The 23,201-nt window shown below is 35.1% G+C and overlaps 2 protein-coding genes across 2 annotated transcripts in view; both read right to left on the bottom strand.

Moving 5' to 3' along the window:
* Positions 1-23,201, bottom strand: part of LOC116135323 (tetraspanin-11-like) — a 59,569-nt gene that overhangs the window by 5,497 nt on the left and 30,871 nt on the right. The gene's annotated exons all lie outside the window — the stretch shown is intronic.
* Positions 12,285-13,118, bottom strand: LOC116135281 (ethylene-responsive transcription factor RAP2-11-like). Its single transcript, XM_031420987.1, is given in 1 exon segment — positions 12,285-13,118. A coding segment is annotated over 1 exon segment (621 nt). The 5' UTR covers positions 13,036-13,118; the 3' UTR covers positions 12,285-12,414.

The following is a 23,201-nucleotide window of genomic DNA, read 5'->3' as shown; positions in this document are numbered from 1 at the left end:
CCATAATAAAAGTGACACGGCTCTAGCAATATTTTCAACTAATTATCCAATTTTCAATTAGGGGTTTTAAGTATAGATAAAGATTGGTTCATAACCCGATCTTATAAATTTTCTCTCACAACCCGACTTTACAGCTCATAATTAGTCAGTTTGCAAATAGGCAGGCAAGACCTATAGCGAGTAGGTGTGATTTATTTATAAACTAATCAATTGTGAACTGTCATGTCGAAGTTATGAGAAAAAGTTTATGAGATTAAATTGTAAGTGTAATGTTATCATGTATGAATTGGTAAAATCTAGTGGCTATTAAGCACCCCAATTAGTCAATTAATGTGAAACCGGTTTGATGTGAGAGAGAATTAATCTCCTAATGTTTAGATTTGTTCTATTATAAGATACTTAACCAGTTACATGTTTCAATCTCTTTCTATAATTTTAGTTTTGGGTTCCACGTAAACATCTTTTATCCAAAATGTTTATACTTAGTTATAGAGATTTTAAACATTATATATATATATATATAGTCAAAATTTAGTCAGGACGCCCAGATATTAATTTCATCGACTATATTTAATCATTGTTAATGTTTTACAAATCAAATTCAATGGTTATATTCATGGTATGAGAAGTTAATATTAAGGTGTTTTGATTAGAGAATTATATATATAAGATGATTGTAAATGAATAATTATTAAATTGAAGTGAATTTCATTGATAAACTATTGATATCTATTTCTTTTGTACCTTTCTCTCCCATTCTTTATTAGAGAGTTTGAATTATAAAAGAGTATTCTGCAAACATAAACAGCTAAGATTCAGTGTATTTGTCTTCAGAATTGAGACGTTCAACATATCCACCAACTCAAGATGACAAGAACTTTTAAAGAATTTGTATTAAATATTGATTCACATAAAACAAAAACATTAGTTAAATGGAACATTATAATTTAATAAAATCCAATTTGATTATTTTATTTTGAGCTATTTACATCTTTCATCAGCCTTGGGAGTTGGTATATATGTAAATGCAATTAAAAAAAGATTATCAAGTCTAATAATAATAAGTATATTTTTTATTTATTTTATTTATTTTTAGGATGCTTTAGCAAAATGATCACTAATTTTATGTACCATATACTCTATGAGTCAATTAGTATCAAACTTATATATAAATATCAGAAAATATCAAAAATAATTATTAAACTCATATACAATTTTATATTTTTAGATTTGAGGATGCGTTTTAGTATATTGTTTGCAGAAATATAAATTGAAAATAAAAGAGTAAACGGCTTTTTCCCACCCAAGGTTTGCCTTAATGACACTTTCTCACCCAAAAAGTTTTAAAGTACCACTTTCTTATCCAATGTTTATATTCCGTTAATACCCAAAATACACTTCTATTCTCAACCGACATTTGGCGAGTTACCATGAGCCAGGGTAAAAGGGTTTTTGTAGAGTATAGGTTGGTAGATTGAATGGTGATGACCGATTGAATATTTGCCACCGGAATCAGCCGAAAATCAACTAAGAACAAGAAACCTTAGTTTTACGATGGCCGACAATCGACGATAAATCAAGTGTCAAAGTGAAAGAGGTTTTATAGAGAGGAGATCGAATGTCTAAATGGTGACGACAGAAAGAATTTTTGCCGTCGGAATCAGTTTTGGATAGTAACAAAATATTAACTTTGGGTGAGAAAGTGGTATCTAGAAACTTTGTGTGAAAGTGTCATTAAGGCAAATCTTGGGTGGGAAAAAGTCGTTTACTCAAAATAAAATTATTGAAATATTTAAGATATTTTTCTTTTTAAATTATCTTATTATACCCCACTATATAACAACTCCTCCATTGATTTAATATTAAACGGAATTTTTTTTATAAAAAATATAATTGATATTCCAGGTTTCAAAATCTTAATTTACGAACTATTAATTATTTAAGGTGAAAATTAAGGTAAATGGGATCAATCAAAACATCCAAATCTAAACCTTTTTTCTCTAATTAATAGATGATAATATAAGTTGAATGTCATAAATATATGCTAAAACAATCTTATTTTAACAAGCTGATTAAACTAAATTGAAAAAAAATCCAATTATATAGAAGGTTAATCAACCTTTTTACATCTAATTAATTAATTAACAAGCTAGATGCTCTTTTAAATCAGTTGGGGAGATCTTCAACCTTACCAGGATCCTGATCTTTAGCCTTGTTAACATCGTTTGTATCTTCGCCTAAATCCACAACTTTAGCTCCCACCTCGACCTGGCCGAGGTTGACAATGCTCCGGTGGTGGCCACTCCTCCTCTTCAGCCTCCCAAAACAGTCTCTATTCTTGAATAACTCCAATGGACTCATAGTACTATTCGACGTGTTACTACTAAGGCGATCACGCGTGCAAATCCTCCCCAACACGCATGAAATAATCGCGAGAATGGTAAGAACAGACATGACCGCAAAAAACGGTCCAATAGACCCGGAAGAATTACCGGCAACATTACTCGAAGAAGCTCCAGAATTCACTGCAACCGGCTGCTGCTGCTGGGGCAATAATGAAGCTGTTGAAGCCATATGTATCTGATGAAGATTATGAATGTGTTTGATGAAGATATAGCGAGAAAGGAGCCGACCAAGATGAGTGGAGGACAGCAAGGAAAGGGTTAAAGTGATGAAATTTAATAAGTTTTTGGGTGTTGATTTTGATCTTTAAGAAAAATAAATACTACGTTTTGCATGCATGCATGCTTAGATTTGGATGGTCCTGCAATGAGAAAGAAGAGCTTTTTCTTTACAAAGAAGGAAGAGATTCCTGTATAAAGTGAGTCCCCATGTGATCCGGCGCCTCTGGTTCATCTTCTTTTTTTTTTGCTTTTTGAGATTTTTATAAGCGTAGACTGTTTGGGTTTTCAATTATTCTCCTCATATACCTACATATAAAATTGTTTAGGCAATCAGATTATAATTAAAATTGTTGTAAGTATATATTCATTGTCTTGTTAACTAATTTGGTGTTAGCGGTATAATTAAGACTTAATCCGTGACTACATTTTTTTTTTTTTTGGTTGATCAGAAGTATCCGGGCCAGTTTATGCGTATCTCAACTAATCACTCGGAACCCTGAAATTAACGATTGGGTAAGCCTCTAGTGGTCACCTCTATTAACAATTGAAGTATATCAAATTTAAGATCTCTTAAGTAATACACTCAAGAGTCTTAGTTGACCACTCGACTACCTAATGGTGGTTATTGTGACTTCAATTTTACTGTCTGAGTTTGTATTGTGTGTGATAATTGAAATCCCATTTTTATTTTATTTTTTGGTCCCACATTCAAATATAGGAGCCATTTCAATGTTAAAATTTATTTTGTTGATAGAAAAAAGGAAACTTTTTTTCCTCTTTATGGCACCAGATTTGGAGAAAGTTTGTCCATCCAGCAGCTTTTTCCTCCTATTTTTTTTGTTTTTTATTTTTTTTAGGTGACAAGAGAGATGCTTAATTATGAAGTAAAGCTTTTCTTTTAAGTGGCACAAAATATAATTAATTATGAAGTAAAATGTGATATAAATTAATCGCTAAAGGTATCATACAAATGATGGGATTTGTATTGGACATTTGATGAAATATCCTCACCCAAAATGAGCTCACTAAGATAAGAGAACCAAGGTTTATAGATAATATATACTCAATTGAATCCAATATTTTACTTGACATAGTTCAATACATTCAATGATATTGAATAATAATTATATGAATAGTATTATTAAGATTTTAATCTCTTATAATGCTAGATCAATTTTATAAATTAAATGCTCACCAAATCAAGTGTGCTTTTCTTGTTTAATTCAATTTAACCATAATATAAATATACTTTACCCCCTGTTTTGAAACCCGGCCCAACTCAACCGGTTTAATTGGTCGAACCGAGAATCGAGGCCTTCTTCGGGTCGGGTTACCCTTGTCTAATGTTCCAGAATCCCTAACCTAACTGCCGGCCACTTCTTGCCACTTTCTGATGCCCCTTGCCCCCTACCCCCTGCCCCTCCCACTCACGCCCCACCCCCACCCTCGCTTGACCACCCCCCACTCCTTGGTGTCAATAACAGTCGGATCTGGAAACCAATTCGATTGGAAAGTCAACCCAATCGCAATGGTATACGCGAGTCACGATCGTCAAACAGGAGGCTACCAAGTGTCAGGGTTAGATGAGTTTTGTAAAATGAAGGTTGGTGGTTCAGGTAGTGGTGTAAGATTGAAGTTTGAGCGTCAGAATCAACTGAAATTTGGCCTAGAAAAGCAAAATCCTAACTGTGCGGTTAGATCATAACGGTGTGTTTGCTAGATTTTAACCTAAATGGACTGATACGTATTTATCAATGATATATTGACTAAATTTTAAACTTACTGGATCACTGGTAGACCGCTGGTTGGACTGTTTAACCCGAATACCTGGTCCCTTGGCAGGGTGACACGTTACGTTTCAAAGCACTGCTTAACCCCCGTAATCTCACTAAAGCCAACAAATTTCAATTTTAACTTATATGAGATTTTAAATTTTAAAGCTTGGATAATAATGATAAGTTTTATAACAGTCAATGACAGAAATTATGACAAGACCATAATAAAAGTAATAAATGAGTAATTACTTTAAAAACCATCTTTTCATGAGCAAATTAAAATCTTTTTAATTGTTTTAGTAGATAAGACCCTTCATCTAATTTATTTCCAGTTTTACCCTCTTCACTCTAGTAGTTACTAGTTACGATAAGTCAATCTTGAGCTCGAGCCGTTGATGTCCAATCAACTCTAGTAACAGAGTAATTTTTTTTTTTAATTTTTAGAAGATTAAAGTAAGTCTTATATACATTTACTATTCCTTTTTTAAAAATAATATATTTTATTTCTTAATTTTGTTAATGAAAATATAATTAGTTGATTTATTTGTTATATTAAAAAAATTGATATTTAATTTTTAACACTAATTAAAAAAAATAACATTATAACTTGTCAAAAATAAAAAGATTTTTTAAATAATTTTCTTATATATAAATACTGATTAATATAATGATTTTTTATCCAAATTATTTTTTTAAATCGAATTTACTTTTTTCTTAAAATGTGAACTACCACCAATTAATTGTCTAATTTGGAATATTATTACGTAATTCAGCAATTTTTAAAGATGTTTATTCTCTATAATTATATTCTATCAAATCAAAGAATTTAATTTAATTTGATTGAAATGATGGATTTAGCCAAACCAACCGTACACGTGTACAATTATTTTTGTCGTTAAGTTGTAAGAGAAAATGTGGCCTTCTTGTAACCTTGTTTACATTTAAATTTATTTTTTAGATTAATTTATTGACAAAATAATAATTAATTTGCAGAATTCAAACAATCATGAAAGCCATGTCATCAATAAGACAGAAAACTTTTACCAAATTTTAACCCTTTCTCATAAACTTATATTTGTCTTTTAGGATAATTACAAATATTTTTTTATTAGAGATAAATAATACATAAAGATATCATTTGGGCTTGTTTTACTCCTAAGCCCAATAATGTTTGTGCTTAAGTTTTGTCCAAAAGCGTTCGACTATGTGGACTAAAAGATTCTGTGGATAATTACATTATTCACCTGAATGTTTCGGAAAATGATAATACACCCCTATCTGAGAAATGTCAGTAAAATTTAGGGGTGAAAGGAAAATAGTCAAATGGACATATATAATATTAAATTAAAAATTTTAAAACAAATAAAAATGATTAGTATTCCCTTGTTGTCATTTGTTATTTCATGATTTTTTTTTTATTTGCTCATAATATCAGATATTTATAATGAATATGATAACTAAAAGAAGTAAATAATGTTATAATATATTTATATATTCTTATACTATGGTCCAAATACATTCAAATATAAATATAATATTATATATATAGTAAAACATCTCTATAATGATACTCTATATAAGAATAAACCTTAAATAGTTATAAAAATTTATAATCCTAATTTGGGATAATTATAAATACATTAAAATATATATATGGGAGAGAAACATATAACAATTTTCTATTTCATCAAGAAGCATTGAGCACTGTCTTCATCCGAGGAATTAAGGGAGAGAAACATCATTTCAAGAAGATTCAAGTGCAAGTTAAGACCCGTTCAAGAATATTCATGGATCAAGGTATGTATTAATTATCCTATTACATTAATATTGTGAAAATCATCAAATTAGGGTTCATATAAGATTTAGGGTTTCTACAATTTTGATTTGATTTTATGAAATTAAGATGTACTTTATGGTTAAATTAAGTTTACAAATAAATCTAAATGGAATATTTATTAAGATAAAGACATATCAATATCTTAATAAACTCCTACATAATTCTGATAAAATATCTACAAATATATTTCCAATCGTCCATCATCAAAATGGTTGTTTAATACTTATTCTTCTTTAGAAATCAAAAGAAATTTTAACAGTAACAAAGGTCTTGCCATTGTATCAACTGTCAAACACCATTATATTAATATTAGAGAAAATAATTCTAAAACTAATTATCCATAATTTGAAAATAAAATTTGGTTGAAGTAAAATTGGAAAGAGAAGTATAATAAAACAAAGGATATCATTAGTCTTTTTATAAATGGTTGGACGTAATATCATTTTATGAAACTATTGGGTCCGTTGGGAAATTCACAAATCACAAATGGGGTTAAAAAGTAAAATCGTAAAACACGTGATAATGGCATCGTAAATTAGTAATTGATTTGTAAATAGTAAAATTATAAACACTAAAAAGTACCCAAAAAAGACACACTCTGTCTGTCGTTCATCATCATCTCTCTCTCTCTCTCTCTCTCTCTTTCAGCAAAAACAAAGAGAGAGAGTGACGTTCGGCAATGGTGACTGACTCCTCTCCTTCCTGGTTCAAACCCATTTCTCTTTCACCATTTCTTTCTCTTTTTAACCATACAACTTTCTCTACATACCTTCACTCTTGCATGTACTTTTTTTTTTCTTTTTTATATTTGTTTCTGATCTTTGTATAAAGCTCGAGTGGTTTTTTTTTTTTTTTTTTTACTGTTTAGAAGCTTTAGATCTGAGTTATTTGTATGATCTTTGGTGTTTTTAGTTTCGGATTCTTAAGGGTGAAGTCACTGGAGGCAGCGGTTCATCGATCTCTTCCTGGGAATTCTGTTGTGAAAATAACACAAGTACATGAATCGATCGATAAACCTCTGCATCCAGCGCTTACTCTTCTTCTTCTTCTTCTTCTTCTGTTGTTTTTCCCCTTACTCTTTTCAAGTTTTAGTTTTGCTTCATGGAGTTCTTTATTTTGATTATTTATTTGCTGAGAAACTATGTACAAGAATACACATATTATGCATATATATGGTTGTGTTTGAGGTTTCAATTGAGGGTTTATTTCTTCTTCCCAAGATGATAGATTGAAGGATTTGTCATGAAATTTAGCTCTGAAATCGAGTTTACTAGGCGGGTCTGAAGAATATATCAAGAAAAAGAAAAACTCAGATATTATTTGAGTTTTTGGGTTTGATTAACAAGGGCTAAGTAAATAAGAATGAGGATTTGTTTGATTTTTGTTATTCTTTTTTATTAAGTTAATTATTGAGTTAATGGTGGTTGGTGGCAGACCTTGCAGAGAGGCTAATGCACCTCTTATTATTTACCATTAGGGGACCAGCAGCTAACTTTTACTATTCATAGCTGTTCACTGATCTTTATCTTATCGTCATTTTCCATTAAATGTGCATTGTAGATCCACTATATTAATTTAATCTATCCTCTTAGTCTTATTTATATGACTTTTTTCTTATTTATTTGAGACTTTGTGGCTACTACCTCTTTCCTGTTGTGAGGTTTGGCATTTGGAAATAGTTCTTAATTTGATAACCTGAGCGTGCACCAAACCTTTTCTGGCTTATCAAATATTTTACATAATGATTCCTTTAGCTCGGACAAGATTTGTGGTGTGATATTGTTTTATTGAGGATTTGGCGAAATCTAGAGCTTATATGAGATGAATGGGGTCTGTGTGTGACTTCGTATATATTTTTTCTTGATGATTTTGATGACATGTATATGAATGCTAATGTTACTGCAAATTTTATTGGTCAATGTTGTGCTTATGGATTTTGTTCTCTCCATGTAAATTAGGAGATGACACAGTTTTGCATATTAATATATTATTGCTAAGGAAGAAGGAGAGATGATGGTGAAACTTTTCAATTGTCGTATGTTAATAGAAAAAAAGAAAACTGGTTCAAGTTTTGAATTAATTTTCTGTATGTTGCAGCTAAAGTTTATACTTTCGCAGCCCTGCCTCAGAATTTTTTGACTCTTCTTTTGTTTGCCTGAAATTTGTGCAATGGTTTTTGAAACCCTATTTCACTGTTTTTCTCCATTTTTTTACTGACCCTTTTAATAATTGATTCATCTTGTTTGAAGTATTTACTTGGGAAGAGTTTTTGGCTGGAGTTTATCATCTGATTCAGCATTTGGTAAAGTTGAATTCAATGCCGCCCTCCAATTTGACTGGAAATTATATGATTCTCATTCACTTTAACTAGGGATTTAGCTTTTGTAGAAGTGTTTTTGAGTAAAAATGAAGCAGATGAAAGTGCTTTCTACCTATTAATCGCTTTCCCAAAAAAGTTCCTTCATGCTGTAAAAGCATTTTCTCTTAAAACAGTAGGGTATTTAATGCTTCACCAGAAAAAAGCACTCAATTGCTTTTTATACCCAACCACATTTTGTCTCTTTTTAATTTAAGCACTTACAAACTAAACCCAAAAGTGCTTTTTAACCATTTCATAGCAGTTTAATGATGTCAAAACCATTCGAAATTACATGCAAATTATTCAGAAACCTCCCTCAAATAGTTGATTGCATCAATATGAGTATGAATGTAATGACATTAACTCTGGTTTTTGGAGTGGTTGAAAACAGAAACAGAATGGAGTTGGGAATTTTCCCATTTTGCTTTGAAAAACAGTTTTCTGTGTTGTGAACATTTTTACACAATAGGCATGGATGATGATGGAGGAATAAGTTCTCTGCCATTAACAAAATCATCATCTTCTTTGAAGAAGGATCTAGTTGTAATTTTGTATGGAAATAGGAAAAAAGAAAAAAGGTGAAGATCGAAAAATAGTTTCCAAGTGGGAGACATACCCATGTCATTGCTTAATCAAAGTGAAAAGAGTTAGAGAGTAAGTTGTTTTGGTTTTGAGAATCTGCAAACTGGTTGATTTGGATTTGTACTAGTCCAGTAGTGGGAATCTGGTATCAAATTCCTTGTACCAAATTTTTAGAATGAAACCAAATCAAAGTGGAAATGTATCCAAAGTCTTGAATAGTAACATTTCAAGTGTTTGCTCCAATAGACAAGGAAAGAATCCTAGGCTGAGCTAAGCTAAAGGATATTCTCCACTTTGGTTTGCAATTTTTTTACATTAATTCATTTTTCTTTCTCTTTTTTTTGGGTAACCGAGAGTTCATTGAACACTCTACAAGTCCAAAGGATTAAGAAAGTCACAATAGGTGACTTCAAGGTTTAAACCCGAAAACTCAAGAAAGGGAGCAAACCTCTTTGACCGACATGTCAGTCCCTTGGAGTTAATTTTTCTTTTGTCGGCCTTCTTGTTTTTTGTGGTGGGGTGATTATGCCCTCGTATGGGAAAAGGGTCTATTTGTTCTGTAATTTTTTAGCTTAAGCAATAAATAAAGTTTAACATGAAAACATGTCATATTAATAAAAAAAAAAGGTTTTATTTCAGGGTTTTTGATATTTTTAAGAGGCATTTTTTATAATCATTTGGGTATATAATACTTTTTTTTATGATAATTGATGTAGCATGAAATAAAATAAAATAATATATAAAAGTCTTCATTTTACTTTATCTCTTTGAAGTTTAGTTTTAGTTAATTAGATTGGTTGTTGTACTTATCTTGAAATCAGTGGCTATACTCTAATTAATTTAGTTTAGAGTATTGGATGAGGCATTTTCAGTTGAGTTGATTATGGAATCAATAATGCAGCAAATAATTAATTAATTAAAAATTTAATGAGGATGATATAAATAATTAATTAATTAAATATATGGTGGTGGAGTGATTATGCTTTTGTTACTATTTATTCCAATGAAAATGACTCAAGAAAAATGGATAACGCTATAAAATAGCTTCATTAATATAATATAATATAATATTGTGCTGATTATGATGGAAAACAATTAAGTAGGCCACGTGTGTTCTCGTTCGTTCAACTTGAATGGATAATTTAATGATAAAAGGAAGGGAGACCGACATTTCCCACCCACAGTTTGACGAAAGACACTTTCACATGTAAAGTTTCAAAATGATAATTTTTCATCCTTGTTAAATTCTGTTAATATTTCCTATTAATATTTAATTGAAAAGATGAAAATATTTTTAAATAATTTATTAAATTTTATTAATATTTTTTATTAATATTTGATTGAAAAGTTGAAAATATTCTTAAATAATTTATTATAAATTAAAATTTAATTAAATTAAAATCTTAATTTAATTATTTATTAATTTAAGTATAAATATTTTTTTTGTTTATTTAATTAATTAAAAATAATAATTTTTTATATTAATTAGTAAAAATAAAAAATATTATAAATTTAATAGATTATTAAATAATAATGATGAGATATTGATGATATTATAAATAAATAAATATTAAAGTTATTTAACTTTAAACAATTTCATAGTATTATTCTTTAACTTTTTAGGTGGGATTAACTATTTTTTCTTTTTTGACTTTTTAATATTTAATTTTTTGGCTAATTAAAAAATTTATAAAATAAAATATTGAAGGGTATTTTTAATAAAATATTAACAGAAAATATAATAAAACCTAACAAAGGGTGAAAACGTGTCATTTTGAAACTTGATGGGTGAGAACATGTCATTATGCCAAACCTTGGATGGAAAAATGTCGTTCTCCCTAAAAAGAATTTAGAGTGGATTATAAAGCTAAACATCTTTTGACTATAGTCAAATTTAAAATTATTAACTTTAAACATTATTAAAAAAAAAAAATTAAAGATAAAAACATAATTTAAAGGGTTAGGATAAACTTGTTCATATTTGTGAATTCGTTAGTGGTAAGAAAGAAGTTAAAGGTAAATATATTTCAGAGTAAACGACTTTTTCCCACCCAAAGTTTGGTCAAGCAACGTTGTTCCACCCAAGAAGTTTTAAAACAACACATTACCACCCAATGTTATGTTAAAATTCGTTTTTGACAAGATATAAAAAATATAAAGACGAAAATACCCTTTTCTCTTCTTTCTCCTTTGCCACATCTGATTCCGGCTGCGATTCCAATCGATTCGCACCGCCATCTCGGTCGTCTAATTGCAACTCCCCAGTCCCGGTTCACCTTTCCAGCCATCCTCCTTGCCGTTTCCAACTGTTCGCACCATAGCCACCCCTATTTTCCTCCCCGTCGCAACAATAGTTCGCGCGATTGATCGCACCTCTTACTCACTTGCCCACGTGCCGCCTCCACACCTCGATTCAGCCTCGTTATTGCCTGTTTCTCCACAACCTTGACCGTGTGCGACACCTTGCGCGGCATGACTGCAAGCGTGACTGCCCCCATATTGCCGTGCCACCATCTGCTCTTAGGACACACAACACCCACCGCCCATGCGTGACTCCCTTGCGCGACTGCCCTGGTTATTTGTTGGAGTTTGATTGTTTGGAGTTTTGGTTGATTTGGGTTTGTTGTTTGGACTGTGAAACACCCTTGGCCACCTCCCTCTACTGCCGGCAACCTCTTACATTTCCCATATGTTTTCCCAAAGTTACCCACTGCTCCTTACGAATAATCCTTACACTTACCCACTCTTCGAATTTTAAATTTTGATTTTTGATGCATAATGTTAATTGAGCATCTTACCCTTATTTATAATGATGAAATTTTAACCATCTAACCTCTATTCACAACGAAATTTACCGACAGATCTATGCTATGGACCTTTATTATATTTTTTAGAGGGGAAAATAATTAATTCATTGACATTCATATGTCCAGGTTCAGTCATCCAGCAGTAATTGTAATTTTGTCTGTATGTTTCTGCCTGGATATAATTATCGAACTAATATTTTTAATTAGATCTATAATTAACGTCTAATTGCAGGGATCGATTACAAGACAAATTTAAACTTGCATTAACAATTTTAACAATTCAAAATATAATAACTGATAAAAACATAAACTAGCTAGAACTAAACCATAATAATTTACAAGTGAAGTACAAATCCAAATTTAATTCATCTAATTCTAATATTTTTGGATTTGCTTGAAGATCATAGCTAGAGGAAGAATTAATATAGTTTTATTCCTCTCTTGATTGAGACACAGAATTAGAACTAAACGAAGGAGCAACAATTACAGAAGAATAAACTTTAGAGCTCCCAAAAGAAAACCCAGAAAGCTGATGATAATCTGATGGAGTTGAAGAACAAACTATGGTTTCTTCAACAAGCGTATCAAAGTTTATATTGGGGGAGTCAACTTTGTTACACATTTTATGATCAATCCATGGAGAAGATGATGATGAAGAATTTGGATGGTTCTTCGTGACTGTATGCTGAAGAAGTTGATAAAGCCGTGGATTTTTAACCACAACTCAGCAATTTTCTTCATGATTATTCACAAATCCATGACGATATGAAAAGTTGGTCTTTGCATTTCTTCCTCTCAAAAGCCTGGCGGCACTGTCATAAGCCAAAGCAGCTTCTTCTGCTCTATCGAAAGTCCCCAGCCATAGCCGCAACTTCTGTGAAGAGTCCTTGATTTCCGCAACCCATCTCCCCGAAGGCCTTTGTCTCACCCCCAGAAATCTTCTTCCCTTATTAATGTTTCTTCTGTTTGTAGTAGTAAAGCTTCTTTTCTCTCCACTTTCATTAGGGTTTTGAGAGTGAGATGGGAGTTTTGAGGTCTCCATGGTGTCCATTAGAGTCTGAAACAAATAAGGTTTTTTGGTTAAGAATTGATGAGAGGAGCAGTGTGATATAGAACTAGGATGAATATAAGAATGATGACGATGATGATAATTGCATGTTGATTATCTCATTAGGGTTTAATATTAGTAAAATTAATATAATATAATTAAATAATTATAAGGAAATAAGCACTATATTCTTATCATATATAGACTAGAGTAACGACAATAACAATAAATTTATGAGTAAACCGTTTTTTTCCACCCCAGGTTTGCCTTAATGACTTTTCTACCAAAAAAGTTTTAAAATACCATTTTTTTACCCAAAAATAATATTTTGTTACTACTCAAAACCGATTCTAACTGATTCCGATCTAAAAAATTCTCTCAGTCATCACCATTTGAACCTCCGGTCTCCTATCTATAAAACCCCTCTTACTTCGACACTTGATTTCTTGTCAACTTCCAACCATCACAAAGCTAAAGTTTTTTTTTTGTTTTTAACTGATTTCCGGTTGATTCCGACAGCCAATATTCAATTGGTCACCATCATTCGATTCATTGACCTCTACTCTATAGAACTCCTTTTATTCTAGCTCTTGGTAACTCACTGAACGCTGATTGAGAAAGTGAAGCGTATTTTGAGTATTAATGGAATATAAACTTTATGTATGAAAGTATTTTGAAACTTTTTGGGTGAAAAAGTGTTATTAAGGCAAACCTTGGGTGGGAAAAAGTCGATTACTCTAAATTTATTAATACAACACTAAACTAAAGCAAGATTATTTAATTAAAATTTATTTTCTTAATAATTTAACCATCTTATTAATTAATTTGCACTGTTTTATATGTAAATATATTATTGATAATATTGCTAATTTGAACATGCTAATTGAAGAAGGTTTAAATTAAAGAAGGTCAAGTTGAGGCAGAAGACTCCAAAGTAATGACCTGACGACATATATATATATATATATATAAAAGCTGATTAAGTATAATTAATTGTGCGTTATTATTCTAATTAATACTCAGAGTGTGATGAATCCAATAGCCTAAAAACAAAAATCACACCTCAAAAGTGACAAAGGCAAACAGGTCCCCACGTTTCTTCTCAGCTTAAAAAAACTAATGTTAGGCATCTGTCACTTAATGGATGTCTTTATGTTAGACTTTTAGAACATTTCAAACTTAATTGCTTTCATGCCTCATCACTTTTTTTTTTTTTTTTTTTTTTTTCAATTATCAGGAGTGTCTGGGTCAGCTTACACGCAACTCAACTATTTTTCAAGGGCCCTAGAATCGATGAGAGACTCAAACTTATGACCTCTTGAGTAATACACTTAAAAGTTCTCATTGAACCATTCAGTTACCCAAAGATAGTTTCATGCCTCACCACTTCCTTCTCGAATTTTTTCTACACTGCAAAACCCTCAGGAACCTGCTGCTTTATGCATTCTTGTTTGATTCTTCATGATAACTTTTAATAGATTAATTTAATTTAATTTAATTAATTAATTAAACTCAGTCTTTGTTTATTTAGTAGTTTTGTGATTTATATATATTAATACGTGCGTGCCTTTGGTTGGTTCATATGTATATGGATGATGGTCAGAAGGCGTAATTAATTAACTAAATCCAAGATTATATTTGTGAAATTAATATTGTTAAGCCTAAAAAACCAGGGTTGACATAAGCTTATATCAGCAAGTACCAATCAGAGTTCAAGAAGGCTTTGTACCATTCGGGTGCTATCACGTTGACCCAAGATAGAAAGAATACAGCTGTCATCAACTTATCAGATTCAGATTTTGTCTATGAGTGATTAAGGACCGCACACTTATCCAAGCCTTAGATAATTTAAGGATATTTCCTAAGTTATCAGCCAATGGGAGGTAAGGAAGGACTTGTACAACACCTACCCACTTGCAAATTTGTAATCATTACCTTGAATTCCTCAACTATAAATAGAAGACTTCCCTCTCATTTTCGAGATTTTGATCCTGAACCCTCATTCTGATTGTAATCTTTATTTTCAGAGCAAAGATAACCTACGAGAAAGAGACTGACTCGATATTCTTTTTGAATACTCAATTATTGTACCTCTGTTCGTTGTTTGCTATAAGCTACCTCTTGTAATCTCTCATATATAAAAGAAAAAGTGGATGTAGGAATTGCTTCAAGCATCCGAACAACTTTAAAAATTATTTCTCATTTATTATTCAATCTTTGCATTCGATTATATTAATTAGCTCTTGAATCAATCATATCACGTGTAATTTCTAAGAACAGCTTAACACTTTGCACGTGCGAGTCGTTGGTGTCAAAATCACGCATCTACAAATACATAGAATACAAAGAATTAGAAAAGGTGGAAGCACATTTTGGTATTACTTTATAATGTTATTATTATTATTATTATTATATCCATTCAATTGAATTTGATTCCAATGGTCAGTAGTGAAGTATATAATTGTTGATACAGAAATCTGCACCAACCAGCGAGATCTGATCGATAGGGATGGGCGCGGGCCGGGTCAGGGCGGGGATCCCATTCCCATTCCCATTCCCATTCCTCATCCCTGTTACCCACTCCCATGACCGTCCCCGTGGGTGGAAATTTTTCTCATGACCGTCCCCGACCCGTGGGGATAGAATCACTCCCATCCTCGTACCGGCCCGGCCTGATGAATGGGGCTTCGCGGGGAATTTCCCCCTGTGGAATTTATCCTCCGAACGGGGATTTTTGCCCCATGTAGATCAAAACTTTCCACATGTTCTCACGACAATGATATTAAATTATTTTAATTATTTTAATTATTTTAATTGTGAGAAACTAGCACGTTAGTAGGTACTATATTTGACTGCTTAATTTAAGTAGTTAATTCATTAAAAAGACTGAATTTAAGGTAAGAAAATATAAAATCAACAATTTCTTGTAAAATTTAAATTAAGATTTAAAAATAATGCATAACTACCACTATAAAGTAATTTATTTGTTACTAAGTTAGTGACACCTTTTCTATATAATATTAAATAGAGGAATTTAGATTCCACATTCTGATGTTTTATGTTGCTGGTGCATTATAATGTTCCACTGAAATAGTCTCATCTACTAAAATTCATAAAATAAATACCTGAAAGAAAATTTCATTGAGAATTGATATGAATATGGTGAATAACAACAATTTCTTGGCAAAAATTGGAACATGCTTATGGATTTCAAAGCAATAAAATATAAACATCTTTCAGGCTACGACATAAATCTTATAATATACTCAAATCATCCATTGCAACATAAACCTCATAATATATTGGTTTGGTAAATTATAATAATCTAATCAAATTTTTTTTTGGGCCATGTATTATTACTTTGTGAAATTCACAAAGTAATAATACATATATTTAATTATTAGATTCCCTCGTTTAAATTATTTTTCTATAAATTTAATACAAATATTAGAAAGTATTATAAAAGTAAATATCATAACTTTAGATACATTACTTAAAATCATGTTTAAACTCTAAGTTTATATACAATCTTGCAAAGGGAACGAAAAAAAACATAAAATTCTCAAAAAAAAAGGGCAGGAAGGGGCTCCACGGGGACGGGTAGGGCTGGGGATTGCACTATCCCCTCCCCCGGCTCGTCCCCAGGTGCGGGGATTTTTCTGAGGACCATCCCCGGCCCTATCCCTGAATTTTCTAGGGATTCTCGGCCCCATTCGGGTCAGGTTGGGCTGGATCCCCATGGGGCCAGGGCAAACACCCATCTTTGCCGATCGGCCTTGTCAGGATTGGAACTGATGTGGGTGTGATTATGGATAATCAGCGATGAGTGAATGATAATGCCAGAAAGTAAATGACAAAGAGAACTTTTAAAGTGGTTCGGCGAAGTTAATTGCCTACGTCTACTGTGTTTTGTATATATGTTGTGCGAGCTTACAATATAGTTGTAATCCAGAATTTGTATCCCCCTCCTCATCGTTTTAGGGGTTTATATACAAGATTTACATAAAGGAAAGAGCAGAATTAAGGGGATTACAAATTATTTGAATCACAATAGTGACATCCTTGTGATTGAGCATTATGATCGTGCAACAATAGCTATTGATCTAGTCATTCCCGCGATATCTGGGATCTGAAGTAATTTGGGGATTGATTGATTAATTTCTAAGATTGTTCGCGACTAGCTTGTGTTAGGTTGAGCTACGACTCGACGAGCTTATGTTGGGTTGATCAATCGTAGTCGTCGAGGTCATTTTGGGCCAAGCTATATCCTTGCATTGGCCCGAGCTTGGTGGAAAAACCACACACAACATCTGCCCCCTAGTGTTCGATGCTCGTTTTGGGCTTCAAAGACTATCGCTCAATCTGACGCCAAGCTTGGTTTCAATAGTGAGTCTTTGAGTGTATGCTCGATTGGGCTTCCACAACTGACCTTATGTCTAGATAACGTTCTTCACACTTGGACATTATTACCTATGCCACCTGTCAAAACTTAGAATACATAGATTCAGGGTATAAATGTAATTTTTGTGTGGTCGTGTCGCATTAAATGCGACAGCCTTTGTCAGTTACGTTTCGTCGCACGTGGGGGATAACAGCTGTTCATGCGTGAAGTTGAGACGTCGTGCAGCGACAGTTATCATTTCCGATAGTTCGTCGCACCTCATGGATGGTCGACACATGACCACATCCAAGGGCTGAAATTGCTCAACGAATGAAGGGCTAGGATCAGTTATGAGTCGATGGTCGAGATTGAACTCCGCCTTTTTGTCTTCCATGCAAAAATCACTATAAAAGGTGACGAATACTCAGAACAGCCATTTTGAAAGTTCTTCCACCCTCCTGCTTTTCTTTGCCATTGCTCTTACATTGTTGCAATGGTCTTTTTTACGAGTTCTCAATGCTCTTCTTTATTTTGGTAAGACTTCTTTCTTTTCCTTGCTCATTTTTCTGACTTTTATGCTAAAGGGTGGCTACTGTAGTGGCCACATTGGATGTTTTAAGATTTTAGTAGGGTTTTTGGGGTGCATCTCCGGCGGTCTTGGGTTTTAGAGGGGTTTAATCGCGGTGGTCGCGGGTGTCCTAGGTAGGTCGCATGACTTTGTTGTGTTGCGCGAGCTATTTCGGGTGCATGAGATGGAAGCAAATGTGGAATGGTCGCCGAGTTGTTCAAGCTCTAACACATGTTCTCTTCTTTTTTCAGGTACCTAGAGTCGAGTTAGAACCATGTCCTTGTCTAGTAGTCGCACAATAGATCAAATGATTGATTCATCGGTTGGCTTGGCTGTACTAGGGAATGTGTCCCTCGAGATATCCAAAGATTTTGTTGCCAGAAGATTGGACCCCGACGTTGCGGGCTTGTCTGATCTTGCTTTGATCCAATTGGCTCATTCCTCGCCGTCTCCAGCTCATAGGCAATGAAAAGAGCCACAATCCTCGATCACCCTCGAGGATCTTGAACGCATCAGGGCAAACTATGCTCCACATCTCAACCTAATGGCCCCAGGATAACACTCTCGGAAGAACCCTCCAGCCGGATAGGTGGCAATTTTTGAGACTTTCCTTAGGTGCGGGGTATCCATTCCCCTGCACCCTTTCATCGATAAAGTGTTGGGGTAATTTGACATCTCTCCTCTCCAACTTACGGCCAATTCTTACTTGATCATTACCGGGGTATACATCGCGTACATGATTGCTAAGCGAGGCGAGCAGTCTGTCGAAGAGTTTGTCCACTTGTACAGGCTCAAAAAAGGGCAAGGCTAAATGTACTACCTTTCTAAGGTGAGGAAAATACGTTTCAACAGGCTGATCAATGTCTTAAAGAAGGTCCCACACTGGGATTCCTAATTCTTTGTCACGACCGGGGGCTATCCTCCATCTTGCCTTACTACGGGCTTAGGTGCTTTCCCCACTCAGCCGGACTCATAGGAATATCCCCACCACTGCAAGTGAGTTTCTTTCGCCTTCCTCATCTCTCGAACACAAGACCTGCAGGCTAAGTACTTGTGACAAGAGAGATAAGTACCATCAGGCTAGCTACCCACTTGCAGGGGTGGGGATATTCCTATGAGTCCGGCTGAGTGGGGAAATCACTTGAGCCCGTAGTGGGGCAAAATGGAGGATAGCCCTCGGTCGTGACATTCTTCTTTTACGAAAGCGGGACGAGAGGTGTCTTCACTCCAGAAGCGAGTAAGGCTTTGGTCGCTCGCGTATGGGAGGACAAATTTAGAGCTTTGCTTCATTATCTAACCGAATTACTTTCTATTGCAGTTAACGTCGAGTAGAACTATCTCCGTACGACGAGCACTCCAAAAACAAGTAAGGCTTTGGTTGCTCGCGTATACAAGGACAAATTTTGAGCTTTGCTTCATTATCTAACTGAAATACTTTCTATTGCAGTTAATGTTGAGCAGAACTCTCTCTCTACGACGAGCTTGCAAAGGCTGCAGCATTTTAGTGATCTTCTTGACAGTTCGCGCAACGTCCACGAGCTTCTTACGCTTTTTCACCTAAATGCGTACAACTTTTGTAGGGATGAGGCCAGATTTTTAGCGCTTTTGGAAAAAGGTAAGTTGTTGCTTGTCGCGTTTGATTTCCCGCGCAAATTGATCGCTAACTCATTTCCCTTTTTCCTTGTAGAAATGTGGGCTGAAAAACCTAAGAGCCTTAAGAAGAAAACGGCGGCGTCGGTGGCTACCTAAAAGGTGCCAACTGCTTCGGTGACAAAATGGCCCATAGATGCTACCGGCACAAAGCACGCCAGAGGCAAGCTTGAAGAAGGTCTAAGCATGAAGAATCTATGACCGCTTCTAAGGCGGTTGGTAAGAAGAGCGCCACCGAACCCTCTAAGGGGCCAGCAAAGAAGATGTCTGAGCCAACTGTGGGCTCAGGAAAAGGTAAAGCACCCGAACAACATGATGGCTCGGGGAAGAAGAAGGTGACTAAGCCTCATGGGGGCTCGAGCAAAGAAGTCACCGCACATGTTGGCGGCCTTTAGAAAAGCACAGCCAAAAGTGCGGCCAAGAAGAAGCCCACCCCTACGGGTGTAGCAGCTGCTCCAAGGGGGAGTAGACCTGACTCGTCCAAGCTAAAGGATGGGGAGATAGGCGAAGCGATTGAGGCTGAATTCAACGCTTTGATCGACCAACTCCTCGACCATATCAGTGTTGGGGCCGCAGTGGCCAAGGATTGCGTCACCCCGCTAACATTCGCGGTCGTTAGGGACTTGACTCCCTCCCAGATATTAGCCTTAACCTACAGCTACGCAACTGAGGTACTAGTAGCTCACTTCCCTTTTTTTAATGCTATTTTTGTTTCTTGCTCGCTTTTCACCTTTTCGTTTTTAGGTTGCCATGGCGAACCGACTCTTGTACGAAGAATTCGGCCAAACCTTGGAAGGAACTCACAAGGGATGGATGCTGGCAAAGATAGTAAAAGAGGATGTCTTGACCAGGGCTGAGGTTGCAGAGAAGGAGAATGAGGCTAGGCAAGCCGAGCTTGAGTGCCTTAAGGAGGAAGTTGCGGCATTTGGGGTTAAGGAAAGGGAGTTCCTTGACAAACTCAAGGCGAGCGAGGCTGTTTGGAGTAAGGCTAAAGCTAAGGCAGCGAAGGCTAACCAGAGTTTGGCTCAATAGTGATGAGCCAACAACAAGCTAAACTATAAACTTTCCTCAGCCCAGAAAGTAGTAGTGAGCTGGGAGGCCAAATTCAAATAGGCTTTGCTCGACCTTACCCAAGAAACGGTAGGTCGGTAAAATGCCAAAGCTGAGGCTGAACAACTCAGGCTTAGGATTGAGGAGCTGAACGAAGTCGTCACTACCCGATCTTAGGAGACGTCGATCTTCCTCGTGCAGAAATTATAGGATGCTCATCCGTCGATCGACTTTTCTTTCCTTCCACGAGCTTATCAGAAAGAGGTCGACAAGATGAAGGTTGAGGCTCAGGGGATGACCTACGTGTACTAGTATGACTCTGGGAATGTCGGTGAGGGCCAGGAAGAGGTCGAGGAAGGTGGTGAAGAGGCTGGGCCCAAGTTGAAGGTCAAAGACCCGGTTCTTCTGACCATAGTCCTCTCGAGCGAGGTTCCCAGACATGAGGTTGAAGACGAATGCTCTGCTCCCCCATCAGCCTAAAGAATCTTAGTCTTTTTTGTTTTTTTGTTTTTTTATATTGCCCGAATGTAACTAAACTTCTAGTTAATGAAAGAACATTTTTTAACATTTCTTTTTCGAACAATGATTGTTTTATTTTTGCGGAGACATTTAATTCGTCTTAATCGGACTTTGGGACCTGAATTTTGTCCAAGTCATGTGTAATTCGCTTCTTTAGGAGTTTTTCGGATTTTTTACGAAAAAAATCTTCATGCGACATTTGGCATCGATTTTGGGCTCGTCGTCCTTTTCGGGCTTTCGTCGTCGGCTTGAGGCTGATTTTTTCTTGGATTTTTCCAACTTTAACTTCGTCGTCCTAGGATTTTCAATCCCGATCTATGTGAGGAGATCTGATGTGACGATAAAATTTGATTTTAGACTTTACTGTCCCTTTCGAGTTCTTTGGTCGCCGGCTTAGAGCTGATTTCCATCAACGTGTTTTTTCCTTGATTTCAAAACTCAAGTTTAACTTCGTCGATTTAGGATGTTTTATCTTCAAAGAGTTGGATTTTGGCGTGACTTTTTCGAAGTAAGCTGCCTTTCCTGGACTCTTGACTGCGAGTTTTCTTTTGGAATTCATCACTTAGGTCACGATTTATTGATCGGTAGTTAATTGTTGACGAACTAATAAATGTAAATTATGAACAAAGCAAATACTAAATAATAGCTCTCTTATTGATCAAGTGTTTCGACCATAAATAGCCTTACAACAAATGTAGTTCATAAAAATAAATAGAACTCAAGCTGCTTATTGGTAATACCTTCGCAAGTAGTCGGCGTTCCAAGCTCGCATTATTGCTTCGCCATTGAGGCGTTCCAAGTGGAAAGATCCTAGCGTGAGCTTTTTAGAGATCTTGAAGGGACCTTTCCATCTAGGTCCAAGTGCCCCCAAGTTCGAGTTTTGAGTACCTTGGACGACCTTCCTGAGAGCTAGATCGCCCACTTCAAAGTCTCTGTTTCTGATTTTGGTATTGAAATACCACTTAGCCGGCTATTAATAAGAGGTGACTTAATTGAGATTTGGCCTGATGTTCTTCGAGCAGGTCTAACCTCAGGTGGAGTAGGTCTTGGTTGGCTTCTTCTTCAAAGATTTCTCCTCAGAATAAACTGATTCCTACTTCAACCGGGACTATTGCTTCACATCTGTAAGACAAAGAAAACGAGGTCTCGCCCGTTGACCTCCTGGTAGTCATTCTATAAGACCATAGAGCTTCCGGTAGCTCGTCGACCCACCTCCTTTTAAGGTTGTCGAGCTTTTTCTTTATGGTGTGCTTGATTACTTTGTTCACAGCTTCTACTTGTCCGTTGGCTTGAGGTCGGTAGACGGCTGTGAAACTCTTTTTGCTGCCAAGTAGCTCGCAAAAGGTCCTAAAATCTTTGCTGTCAAACTGTTTCCCATTGTCAGTTATTATTCTGTGGAGAATTGCAAACCGACAAATGATGCTCTTACAGACAAAATCTTTCAGCCTGTTCGACGTTATCGTCGCCAATGGCTCGGCTTTCGCCCACTTAGTAAAGTAATTTACGGCAACAATCATGAACTTAACACCTCATTTTCCCTGAGGCAAGGGGCCAATAAGGTCGATGCCCCAGGTCACAAATGGCCAAGGGCTTGTCAAAGTGATCAATTCTTGCGGGGGAGCTTGAGGAAAATCTGCAAATCTTTGGCATCTGTCACATTTGCGGACGTAGTTTGTCGCATCATCATAAATCGTCGGCTGATAATATCCCTGGCACAGCACCTTATAAGCTAAAGATCTGCCACCTGCGTGATTTTCACAAATGCCCTCATGTATCTCTCTTAGAACATAATTTGCATCTTCGTGGTCAATACATTGCAGCAATGGTACATTGAAGCCTCACTTGTACAGTTTATTGTTGACAAACGTGTACCGAGTTGCTTTTGTGTGGAGTGTTCTAGCTTTGATTCTGTCCTTTGGCAGTGTGCCGTCCTTCAAGTAGGTGATGATTGCATCCATCCAATTATACTTTTGACTTGTGGCTAGCATTGGATCTTGTGAA

This window comes from Pistacia vera, unplaced genomic scaffold (assembly GCF_008641045.1).
Source record: "Pistacia vera cultivar Batoury unplaced genomic scaffold, PisVer_v2 Contig298, whole genome shotgun sequence".
NCBI classification, from domain to species: domain Eukaryota; kingdom Viridiplantae; phylum Streptophyta; class Magnoliopsida; order Sapindales; family Anacardiaceae; genus Pistacia; species Pistacia vera.
This window is presented reverse-complemented; position numbering and strand designations above follow the sequence as displayed.